Here is a 13,618-nt window from a genome sequence, read left to right on the forward strand (position 1 = left end):
GGTACACCTACTCTATCCATTCCACAGACACTTTTCTATATCTTCTCCACACCTCTTACCACATACAATCACTTTGTGTTCCCACTCTGCTATTTATCCTCTTAATGTTAACTTGTGTTATCTCGTTTAAATAGGAACTGACTGATCAGCTGAGTGCATTTGCTCTTGAGAAAGTATTATGATAAGGACCATTACTTTTCATTTAATGTGTCTTAACCACTGTATAACAATTACCACACCCCAGAAATGGTCTACTGCATACATCCTTTTAAGCAAGCAAAACACCTTGTTAGTGAAAGTATGCACGTCCTACTAATGGTGTGACAGGGTTACTGTAGTTGTCACAGCTCTGAAACACCCCTTACTGTTAACTGAAGGGTCTACGCACAGGTGCTGTTAACAGTTTCAAAAAGAATTTGTCCGACTCATTTGCAACACACGAAAGGCTCTTATTCTTATTCTTACTGTATTATATTTCAGTTGGTTTTGCCATCTTTTTTTTTACTGCTTTCAGAATGCAAACGTTTAGTTTTGTTTTTTCATTTAATAACAGCTTTTGCTATTTGTGTGTTAAATAACTAACATAAGTGTTGATTACAGAGTTTTATTCCACAGGAAGGAAAACAGAAGTGTAAGTGAACTAATTATCCAATACACTTTATTGTCTAAAAATACAGAACTTCAAACTCGCCATCTTCTAATTGTTAGAACGATGGAACACCTTTTTGCACTCCAGAAAGGCGAGGTGTGACATAATTAACCTTACTGAAAAACATGTTAAATTTAGCTTGTAACACTATTATGTGAAGAATAAAGCAGGAAAGCAATGTCAAGCTGAGAGCATGTGATTTCTTTAATATCCTTCTTCCCTGCAATACCTTTATTGGTGCGTCCTGTCAAACGGAGCATTAACCATTCTTTGACACATTCTCTCTTTATCTGCATTCATAGGAATTGCTCGTATAACTCACTCTTTACCTCCATGTTACTCAACACCACATCAAGCCTTCACATGCGAAAGTAAAACATTATCTGCACCTCATTCTGTCTGACAGATTGTAGATAGTTGCTGACAGATCAAATGCAAACATCCGTCTGGACATTATGTCTTCCGCTTTAATAATAGCCACATCATATTAAGGACTTTTTAAAAAAATGACAGGCGAGGAGGAAGCATTTGATTCTGGCACCGTGTCTCATTGTCAAGGGAAGCCATAACCATACGAGATCTTATTCCACTGCGCATTATTTGCTCTCTAGCTGATCATCAGTTGGCCCTGCTGCATGCCTAATGAACAATAAATAAGGTTTAATTCATGCGAAACAAGTTTCCCATCCCTCAGCTCTAAGCATAAGGTTGGATGAGATTCCACTGGAATTATATGAGGGCAATTTTTCAGCTAGTGGGATGGTCCAATTGCCACCCCTATATTTGGCTTTCACAGGCATTCCTTTGGCTTTAAGCTCTGCAACTTTATAGGTCTATTAGGAATACATCAAACAATGAATGGCATCAATCTTATTGTGTGAATGTGCCTTGGGTAAAAATAAGATAAAACTTTCCATTACGGGGCCTCCAAAGCACATTTGCCCTCCAAAATTGATCCAGTATTGACAATTTACACTTAGGGTGACCTTTCATAACTGCCCACATACTTGAAAGCCAATATTATTTGGAAAGTGAGCAAGGAAATCACACATCCCACTGCAAACGCTCTAGGATGTTATTGAATATGATAAATTAGTACAGATTTGCCCTCTGCAGTTGTTCATTGATGATCCACTAGGCAGGAGAGCGAAGCTCTTCAACAACACCCTGTTCTAATTAAGAAAGACAATACTGGACATAAGTGTTAAGAGCTCTCAGGCCTCTTGATCACTGACTTTATTTCAAAAAGAAGAGGGAAAAAACGGAAAGAAAAAGCACGTCCGTAGGGGACGGAAGCAAAGTTGCAAAGGTAAGTCTTTTCAAACAGGGAGCTGTAAAAGGGGATAATGGCATCAAAAGGGCAGTCGGACAGCCCCCTGTTGACCTTGTAGTCAAGCAGATAGCTTTCGTGTGATTCAAACAGCAAAGGGGTTAGATGGTACTTAAGAACAGAGGCAGGGGCGAGAGACCCCTGGTGTCCAAAGAGAAGGCCATTATTAAGATTTGATTTATCTTCTCAAATGCTCTATGTCACACTTCACTTACTTTACATCCTCTCTTGGCAGAGTCAAGCAACAAATCAGTTATGTGCCAAGGGTACTCAAATGGTACATAAAATCTTCATCTATATTTCCGTGATGGGTTTTCTGTTGAGGGTGAAAGATGATCAGGTGTACAGAGATGCCCTGTGGGTCAAAAGGACGGACAATGGCTTTGTCCAAGTCCTAGGACGAGAATGGCTGTCCACGCCTCAGTTCCTTTCCATCTGCCTTTTCTGTTTGGCTGCTGATAAATATCCTTATCTATGAGAAACAGGTGATAGATTTCAAGCCGTACGTCTCCACAGAACTCTTCTCTCATCTGCTCTATTGATATCTCACATCTACTAAACCATCCACGTTGCAGTATGAGGCACCAACACCTTCTGGGCCTCTTTGCCTCAAATCATGTTAGCTCCACTTCCTTTAGGATTGCCTCTAGGGCTGCCCCAATGAATAACATCTATCAACACCCTAAAGTGGAGGCCAGGAGCTTGTGGAGGCAAAGAGCTTTAGCCCTCAACTCAGAGGCACCCTACAGCAATAGTCCCTATCAGATATGTCACACATGTTTGAAGGTGTGTGTGTGAAACAGCCAAGGAGAACAACTGCCAGAGAGGTTGAGAGACAACACAGAGAGATAAAACGATGAGTACAACATATGTGTGAGCAAATTAATTGCTAAGGGAATTACGATCACTATCACTTCCTGTGATGTAATTTAAGAAACAAATGGCTGACTTTCTCCCAGATCAGGGGAAAGATGAGAAAACAGCTGCCAGCCTGAACATACTGTGATTGTCTGCATACGGGTTATGTGGTTAACAAACAGAGGCGTAATATGCATTAGCCATCATTTATGTCACGAGGTGGTTGGAAATAAATGAAAACTGGAATATCCTTTACCAACCTCATCTTAAAGACATTTTCCTTTGGACTTTTTATTTGCCTTCCTTTTTGCAGATTCATCCACTTTCTGCCATAAAAATTTCATGAGAGAAAATAGATAATTTAATCTTCATTAAACATACAAGGAGCTCACTCTCTGGCCTGGCCAGCTGAATTAACTGCTGGGCTTCGAGGGATTAGACTGTTAGGCTGAAATTCCGTAACTCCGACGAGCTTTATATCATTGCATCTCTGTTTCTTAATGGAAATAAGATGATCATTCTCTGTTCGCTGTCAAGTAAGTCCTTAAGAGACTTACTTGACAGAACAGAGGAGGGAACTTTTGATGGACTGACCTGTGAAGGTGAAGCCGGAGACTCGGGCAGACAAAGGAAAGGAGAGAGGCCGTGGTTTGGGATTGTAATGACATTGAAAAGGTGGTAAATAAATAAGATGGGCTTGGATCTCTTTGAAATCTGATTGATGTGTCTTTTGGGATGCCCCCCAGTATGAAAGACCTACTGAGTCTGTGGCTTTCATCCCTGACCGAAAATCGATGAGCCAGGATGTATGAGAGGCTCCTGCTCTCTACCCACCAATCTCCTGCCAGATTCCCAGGTAACTGTCTCACAAGAAAGGGAATAAGAGATAAAAAAGGTGTATGGTAACTTATGTCTTTTTAGTAAAACTTAATTTTAAATTACACTACAGCAAAAGGAAAAACAAAAGCTGCAATACACCCCAAAAAGGAAAAGCAACCTTCAGAAATTAACTTCCTGAAATGAGCCTGAACTCCAAAACAGCAACATTGTTTCCCTGGTCTCCATCAATCCATCCACTTTCTGTGTGTTGAATTAGGAATGGCTGGTGTAATTGCATAACACATGAGTATGGCCTCGCGGGTTAGATTTTCCATCTTACACAAAGTGGAGACAAGGAAATAGGAAATGCTTCTGGAATTGGGTGTAATTAAGACTGACGGCGGCAAGAATTGTGCTCAGCCTGACACTTGAGGTAGTCTGCTGAAGTATGGTTTAGCCTAAAGGACGACAAAGAACAGCATGCTGGGTTTAAATGAACTCCTTTCAACGCAAGTGAAGATTCTTGTATGACTAACGGAGTCTCTCTCACACACACTGCTCGCTTAAGGATGACAGGAGGTTAATCAAGCTTTAAAGCATGAGATTACAACAGACATGACAAGCAGGATTGAATAGATTTGCCACAATGTCTGCTATAACTGTTCTGAGAACCTTTTCTAACAGAAAATTCAGGGACTGGATTGTCATCCCTGAGCCAGACAGAAACCGCATTTACACATAAACATAGTACACAAATAATACTGCTTCACTGACCCGAAGAATATGTTGCTATTCTTGACGTACTGCAAAAATATTGTAGTACGTAAAACAAACAAACAAAAACACCACCAGTTCCCCACCTTACATGCTGAAATAGCAACCCAAAGACAAGCAGACACGTTGTTACACAATATGGACACATTGTCCTCTTTCATTGGATGAGACAAGGTATCCTTATTTTGCATAGCAACTGATTACATTTAGAAAGAAATGTTCCCCTCTTATCACCTCAGAGAAGAGACTCCACACGGCAGTTTATCAAACCAGGATGGGGCTTCATATAAATAAACAGGGAGCTGTCAGTAAACAATGCATTCTAGTAGTTTCACAGTGCTGTGCACATGGTGGGAGGGCAGGGATTTATCGTAATGACGCAAAATCCATCATAAAGAAAAGTGTCATCCTGGTTACTTCCCAAAAATAAGAAAACAATTTATGGGCACAAAATATGAAATTAACAGGAGGTTAATCAAGGCGAACAAAATCGTTTTAAATAAAGATGGGCAGTATCTAGTTTTGTAATTATGTGATCTCACTGGTCACATATTATTTCATATTGTGCAGTGGTGTCAGAAGTTTCACCTTTGGTATTTGCAGGAAGTAGTAGTTAAGATGGATGTCCTCAGTGAAGGTTTATCCCACTATGACAGGCCTGCCCAATCCCGGTCCTCGAGAGCTACCGTCCTGCAGCTTTTAGATGCATCCTTGTTCCCACACACCTGAATCAAATGAATGGCTTGTTATCAGGCCTTTGCCAAACATGATGGCATGCTTAAGAGATCAAACCATTTGATTCAGCTGTGTTGGAGTAGGGATGCATCTAAAAGCTGCAGGACGGTAGCTCTCGAGGACCGGGATTGGGCAGGCCTGCACTATGAAGTTCCTTTCAAATTTGGCAAATCATATAATTGATGTTAAGAGTTGTGGTGGTGGTTTTAGTGAAAATTCTTTGCTTTTGAAAGTCCAAACACAGTCAGTTTTAGCAACACTTTATTTTTTCATAAGCGTTAGTGACCAAGGATGATATTCATGAAGCTTTCACTGTAAGTCAGACTGAATTCAGACATCTCTGCATTCATCAACGAAAAAAAGGTGACTATTTTACCACTTCAAACCACTGCATCACTCCAGCAAAAACATTTAGTTACAGGGAAAATACTTTCACAAGTGCTTTTATACTGACTTCTATGTTTATAGAGGAAGTTCAGCACAATGCTTGTACAGTAGCATTGATGAAGCTACAATGTGCCACTCTCATCCTTCTTCTGACCCTCTGTCATAAACAAGACTCTAATATACTTTAAAGAAATTACTCATATGGGGCATGCTTGTGACAACATCATTATTCAGTACCACAGGCATGGCCAAGTGGCTTTCACAATAAAATGAACAAGGTTAGGTTTCTACGACCCTGCCAGGCTTGTAGAAACTCAACAATTCCAAATCAATTCATGCAACATAGAAACAAATAAAACCTTTGTCAACCAAATGTTCTTGGAAGTATTAGACATAGTGGCGCTAATATGAGAGCTCTAGTATTACCAATCTGTACTTCCACTCTGGACAGCAGGGTTTAAACACATTCACAGCTGTTGTTGTGCACAGAGCCCAGCCTAACTTTACGTAATAGGTTCTTTTCACACCTTAAATATAACCATTAGGTTGTTCCCATATAAGAGTTTAACGATCTTTAAAAACATCAAGTGTTAACTTGGCATATATAAACTTTTTCACCTCTTTAGATGTCCACTTAGAGGTTATATCAAAATAACTGTTGGATATGTGTGATTAAAGAACAAAAAACAAACAAACCAGCATACAAAAAGTGCAAAATGACACCTTTAAGATACATCCACAAGCACAGTATCAGGTTCTTGGACATGCAGCAATAACAACAAAAATACAGGGAGCCTGCAGAGCATAAAAAGCAAGAATCCTTTAGAAGGACACTGTGAGCTACTGCGCATCAGCTTGACATTCAGGGAAAAAGTAGGTGTAATACACAAAAACCTTGTGAGTGACCAAAGCACTGAGGTCCACAGACCTCTCCATCAGAATATTGGCTCAACATCACTAGAAGACAGGAAGTGCTATCATGCTGTGACAACAGGCTTTTAGGAAGAGCACAGAAATTAGATGACAACTGTAGCTGCTCCATAAGACAGGAACTGTGCTGAGACAACTTCCTTCGAGTAGTGCGGCCACGTTTAGGGGTTGCATTAATCTTACGAGGTGCATTAAGGATCGAGGTGCTAATGCAAGGCTAAGTCATTTAATTACATATGGATTCTGAAGACAGAGCGTAAGATTCACGCTGTCACCCAGCATTAAAATCATTAATGTCCAGTTCAATTTTCTACTCTACTCCTGCATGGTTTAATGTGATCCTTTTATCACACAATACTAATTCTAGTAAGAAAATATGCTCCAACTTTTACATTCTTATGAATGACAGAATATTTTCTGTATTTGTTTTTAAAAATTACCGATTTTATCTGAGATTAGTTTGTTTGCAAGTCTTGGTTCTAATCTCTACTTCTAATATACATAATACAGGTTTTTGTCAATTCATGTCCAAAAACACTGGGGCTGGTATTGTACTTCTTAGGGATATTTGTACCTATGCTGGTGCAAAAATGGTGTATAAATAACAATAATATAAATAACATTGTATATCGATATTTTATGCACTTGATGTGACACTGCAAATGATATTCTCTTATAGGTCCTGTGATTTTTATTTCATTTTGAAACATGTTTTTGGTGACAGCAACTCTTCTAACTCTGACAGTTTCAATCTTTTCTCGGTTAAATGCTCAGCACAGGACTCTGCATGTTGTAGACCAGCTCAGCATGAGTGTTTAACAGGAAGGATGTGTAAGGTATGCAGCCAGGAAAAGTGCAGCAAAGGTGGTATTTGGGTTAAAATGATAGTTAAATACACACACCTAGAGTTCTGTTACCATAATTAGCACCCGACCACCACGGGGCTGGACTGGTAGGGCTTTGATCACCTGTAACAATGTTTGGGGGGGGGGGGAAGGAAAGAAAGAAAAAAGAAGATAGAGAAGGCAAAAATGAAGAAAAAGGGAAACAGACAAAGATGCATCAGAAGTGACACATTTCAGATATTGGCAGAAGAACTCCCATAGTGTGGCAAAAAGTCCTTTAGGTTTGCTAACACACCTGCCCAAACATTCAGACACCAGCTCACAACAAACCCCCAAACAGAAATATAGCATGAAAACGTTACAGGCAAAGAATGGAGGAGGTTTTGTTTATAGAATGATGAGCAGTATTATAGCTGTTGAGACAAGAAGAAAGTGTGGGTGTGTTTGTTTGTTGTTATATAGTCTGTTATATGTGGAAAACGTAGTTAAAAAATTAAACCTCAGCCATGGCCGTTCTGTCTGGAGAAAGCATGCTGTCCCCGTGCTTTGGCTGTCTCCTACAGTCTCTCTGTGACGGACTGGTGATGATGGGCAATCAGAGAGATGTTGGGTCACATAGGTAGAGTGTTACTCCAGTGAAATGCAAACTGATTTTTATACCTATTTAGTATGAGAAAAAATAAATTCTATTTCCAGATTCCAGTTTTTGTTTTCTTTGATGACTTTAATTTTGACATCTCTTTACACTGCAGGGACAGGTGCTCATATCTACCACTGACAGACACTACTAAAGTAAAGCACTCATCCAACAACTAACCTGCATGATAATCTGAAAGGTAATGCTATGCATGCAAGAAAGAGGAAGTGCAGCTACAGGTCGTGTTAGGCTAAAAACAAACTCCAGCTGTTCTGCTCTCCTGTTTGTTCTGCTTTTAACGTTTTTTTCAAGCACTTCAGCCACTGTTGTGTTTACTGTTCATTTAATGACCTCTGCAGGAGGTTTCAATTGACTGTACAGAAGAAAAATGCACCTTCTGGAGAGTGCTTCTTTGCATGTTGGATTGAGGGGAGACTAGATGCGACAGGAACTCACTGCATCTTTTGTATTACAAGAATGATCCGAAACTTACCCAACAATATTTAATATTCTATTGATAATTCTAATTCAATTACAGTATATCATAAAGCATTACAAAATCATGCACCAAATATTAGTTTATTTGCAAATATGTCTGTAAATGTAAATATTGGGGAAAAACAACCTAAAATGTACTTTTTAGATATAAACAAAACAATTTCTGGTCTGCCTTTAAAATATATCCTTGTTTTACTGTTCTTCAACATCTACAGCACAATCATCCACTCCAGCCAACTGTCTTTTTTTCTCCTTTCTTTTTTCCTAATATGATTGCCAGTGTGAAGACAGCAGCACCTGTGACTCTTCTGCAGAGCTCTGACTTGCATATCAATTGACCCTTGCGCCCCTACTAGGTGGTACTCCTCTGGGCATGGCCTATTCATCATGGCAGAATGGAATACATTAGCACCAGGATTTCTCTAAATCAGCCTCGGCCCTACTGTTAAGTGCTTCATGAATGGGAAAGGGGCAATAAATTTCTAATGACCTACACCAGGACACATGCCTCCCTTTTTTTTCTGTGCCCCCTGTTTATATGTACATATGTTTCTACATGTATCAATGCCGTATCTGAATCCTTGAAACAGTCGCACACGGGTACAGGCGGTGAATGAACGGCACTTTCACAGAAACGTTTAATTTAAATGATAGACAGCAGTGTTGCAAGAAAGCTATTACCAACTTAAAGGGACAAGTATTTTTCTGCAGACAAGTGAAACTGACAGAAACAACAAAAAGTGCACAATGGCACCTAAATACAGTATTTTGTCAGTCGGCAGTCTGTCTTACCGTTGCGTGGTGTCCGTTTTCGCCGATCACGGAAGGCGGCCCCTGACTGCAGAGCCTCCATCAGGGAATCCATCACACCGGTTTCGTCTCCCTCTGGGAGAAAGCACATAAGAAAAGCACAAATGTTATGCTACAGCTCGTACATTATCATAGTAAAGTGCATAATAACTACAGACACACTTGTATGACACACTATATGGCTCTAATTTTAGGCATCGTGTTGTGGGTGCTCTCTGACTACAGGTCACCATATATCACAATAAAAGAGTGCTTTATTCCTGAATAAGCTATAAACAATCCCTGCAAGTGCAAGAGCATTGAGACAGAGGCCTGTCACTGAAGCCTGCCTTTTTTTCAGTAAACAGCTGGGGAGGAGGAAAATACACTTAAGAGTTTAGTTTAGAGTTTAGAGGAGCCTCAGGATGAAAGCATCCAGTGATGGTCATTGACAGATATTCTTTCTGTGGCTAACGCAGGGGAGCTAAGTGCTCTTTACAAAGATTTAGTGTGGAGTCGCTCAATACCCGAGCGCTCTGTCTTGTTTAGTCAATGACACAGGGACTGGCCTTCGAAAAACATTCCCCTCGTCCACCATTCCAGCTGTTGTGTGGATCCACGAAATAAGAGGAGTGGAGGCAGCCAGGATGGCTGACGGGACAGGTAGAAGACACTTAAAATGTCCACAAGGCCAAGACTATGAGTAGTTGTGGACATACTGTGCACATGCAGTATACCACTCAATGGAAACTGGGTTCAGAAAGAGGCTTAGGTTCTATATCTGGGTCATCTATCTTTACGCCCTGATACTAATGAGTCAGAGGGGCACCATTTTTATCTTTCTGGTCCAGAACAGACATTATTTTAAACTAGGATCATTAGGGTGAGTTATTGTGGAGCTGAAGACTCGGTCATCAATTCTTTTGCGCATATGAGTGAACTAGCTCTTTCCCAGTGTTTACCATCAGGGTCCAGGCATCTTATTTCTGCACTGCGCTCAGATGAAGGGAAATGTTCAAAAATAAGTGGAGACAACTGGTACTTTTCCAACTCCGAGGATGATCAATCTTTCGTTATTTGTGTGTACACAACACTCAGGCAAATTGAATTTATGAACAAAACATAGTGACATGGATTGGTACACAAATACTTTGAGGAAGCGAGTGAGACCTGTACATGTTTCTTGTTATTGTCCTTCAGCAATAAACCATCCCACCTGCAATCATTCATGGAAGTAAAAGAAGACAGTACAACTAAGAATAGAAGCATGTCTTATGCTAATTTTAAAAAAGCATCTCTTCAGTCGTACTCACTAATTTTACTCTCTATCTCATTCCTTCTCTTTCTTCCTCAAGTTCTTCCCAAGGGCTACTTTGAAATCAAAGTATCTGTTCCAACTGTGTGCTGTGCTTAAAAGCAATCCTGATTAAATCAAGCTTAATTAGACCAGCTTTATCAGAACAAAACCAAAGCTGCGCCAAGTAGTGCTTATCTCAAATTGCAGCACTACACCTCAGATAGCAAGCTCGTCGGTTAAAAAGGGGGAGCATGGGTTTCATCTCCTGTGGACCTGGAGAACAATATGTTGAACAACTTGCAGCCTCTATAACTATATCAAATCCCAAGATCATTAGGTACTCGTTCTTATGTAGGCTAGTAAGGACACACTGTGAGTCTGACACAACGTGTTAAGTGGCAGGTAAACATTTATCTACAACCACTGTGGTACAAGAAACTTTTTGACAGCTCCTTCTTCACTGCCTTCTTCGTGGAGACCTAAACATCACAGGGGGCACCTGACACTTTGATCAATTCGTCCTACTTCTAGCTTAACTGTAGCACAATTCATCATTTGTAATGGCCAGGACTTTGGAGCCCTAGAAGACGGAGGTTCAGGGAGAGGACTGCAGACAGAAAGAACCAAAATGACTAAAATGGGAAGCGTTCTCCCCAGTTACTTCACAGCGTTCAATTAACTATGTCCTAAGCTGTCCAAAGCTTAAACTTGAGCAGGTCTTTGCCTCACCAAGAACTTCTCCCAACTGAGCCTTCAGACTGTCTGAACTTATTAACACATACACATGGTGTATATATTCTACAAATCTGCAAAGACAAAGTAAGCATTTATTCGGGGAGAAAACTGCACATTATTTGACTACACTTATTCCACTAATCCTCAAAGCAAACTTTCTCCATTGCTTACTGTAACATTGGCCACTTAAGCAGATATTTCTGCCTTATTCCTGCAATTCACTCATCTTATTTTGAGCTGTTAAACCTAAGGTAAATATTCATCTGCTTCTCATTAGCAGCTCTGGTACACTGCATGGTGTGGAATTACAGAAAAGCTAACCTTTTATGCCCACAGATCTTTCTCAAGAGGAAAGATCCCCTCTGCTCACAGGAAATTGCTTTCTAAATGGGTTAAGATGGGCTAAGACCCAAGACATTGACAAACCCTTCCAGTGATGAAACACCTATGCGGACACCTTAACAGACAGCCCCGAGGTCCTTAATGATCTTATTAAAGCTTCTGGAAGTGTGGAACATGGTGGCAGCTTTTACACTTTTAGGTATTTTCTTAAAGAGTTAAATCTTTAAGATCACAACCAAAGCTATGAAACTTTACCTCCCAGATAGAGATGATCTACTGTTTCCATTTATTTTCTTTGATCCTGCTTACCTCACTTTACCTGGATATCAGGTAGTAGCTGGCCCCAGAAGCTGAGCCAACTGTAACTGAGTTCTAGGGATTGGCTCTTATATTTACAAGCAGCACTATCACATTTTATAATTAGGAGGGATAGAAAGAGCAATGCGGTGTCAGAAGGATTGGGATAAAAACTAAACTTGTAAGATTATTATTTCACTAAGAAAAAAGTACCTTCAGTAAGAAAAGTATCATTCACCAATCCCAGGGGCACTTTAACTTTGATAATAGTAAAGGGAGGTAGGGGAGGGATAGGAAAAGGATGAGCAGAGATACTGCAAGCGTATCCTTGATTATGTACTATTATGTAAGCATAAGATAACAAATGAAAGAATTAAGAAGGATCAGGAAGAACACACAGTCAAAGTCCACCCACAGAAGGCAGCACTGGGAACCAAAGTAAAGAGGTGGGGTGGGATTATTGACATGGACTAGTGGAGCAAGGCAAGACACGAGGGTGTGAAAGCCTTCTTCAAAACTTTGTGGCTAGGTTTTTTTTTTCTTACTTTTAATCACTTCTAAAACATATACTGCAGCCTGGACTCACATTTCATGTGATACAAATTCCTGTTTCACATTTGTTTAGTAGCTAAATAAATATGTTTATTGCAGATTAGTATAGCCACAAGCAAGTATATGTTCTACTAACAAAAGCAGCATGAGGAATGTAAAGGTAGGAAGAGGGAGAAAGACTCAGACGTGGATGCTCATGATGAATTAACTGAGATATGGTTCTTGCAAGTTTTGCAGAAATCCAATGTATCACCGACGCCTCCTTCAGAACACTTGTCAGTCAATGACCAATTAGAACTAAAAAGCTTACATAATGTACACGAACTAAACAAAAAAACATCTATTTTTAACTTAGGCCAATTAGAATCAGTCATCTACAACACTCAAAATATGCACTGCAATGTAAAAGAACAGCTGTCACCTTGAAAATGTGACGAAGCATAATTATTCGAAACAGAAAAGAGAAAGAGAAACATGTACCATGCACCAAAGGCATGGCACTGCTATAATTACACAGGAGTGTCAACAATGCCTGTTCATAAATTCAATTTGCTTTCTGTCACCCCCTGCATGTTTTTTTTTCTGGGGAGAAAAACCACAGTGGATCAATTGAGAAATCAATTTCTGATGGCTCACATGCTGCCTTCATGATTCATTGAGGGGAAAGAGACAAATAATTCTTAGAATCCTAAAAAGCTTCTGGCTTCAAGTATGGATTTCTGATATAATGGCAAATTATGATATCCCGTATGCACCAGTACGACAGGTTGGTCGGCAAAAACAAAAAAAGCTATTTATGTATTTCAATCAATCGTATTTTTTTCCCCACTATCCTCTAAATTTCTATTCACTTAAAATACTTTGCTCTAATCAAAGTCTCTCAACATAAGGCATAGGAGAGCTGCCTATTATCCACTACTATCCTTCCACTAGCAAATTCCTGAGGCTCATTTGCACTGTAATGAGATCTAATGAGAGCTTACCGGCCTTGTGCTTGATGAATTGAACCCACTGTGAGAGAAGAACACAGTGAGAGTTTAACCTCACTGCAGTCACCCTTCATGACTTTAGTAGACAAGATTAGAAGGGAAAGGAAGAATAAAGAGGAGAGGAACAACTCATTCTTAGTTGTTTTCTGCTTGCT

General features: G+C 39.9%; 1 protein-coding gene across 5 annotated transcripts in view; it reads right to left on the bottom strand.

The window, feature by feature from the left end:
- Positions 1-13,618, bottom strand: part of diaph2 (diaphanous-related formin 2) — a 373,710-nt gene that overhangs the window by 40,163 nt on the left and 319,929 nt on the right. For 4 of the 5 annotated variants that reach the window (XM_080900481.1, XM_080900480.1, XM_080900478.1 and 1 more), the window contains 2 exons: positions 9,255-9,347; positions 7,385-7,450 (listed from right to left, as the gene is read on the bottom strand). In XM_080900481.1, coding sequence (XP_080756607.1) covers positions 7,385-7,450; positions 9,255-9,347 — 159 coding nt within the window. The remainder of the gene's footprint in view (positions 1-7,384; positions 7,451-9,254; positions 9,348-13,618) is intronic. The other variant, XM_080900482.1, reaches the window with a different exon arrangement.

Source organism: Rhamphochromis sp. 'chilingali', assembly GCF_963969265.1.
Source record: "Rhamphochromis sp. 'chilingali' genome assembly, chromosome: 13".
NCBI lineage: Eukaryota > Metazoa > Chordata > Actinopteri > Cichliformes > Cichlidae > Rhamphochromis > Rhamphochromis sp. 'chilingali'.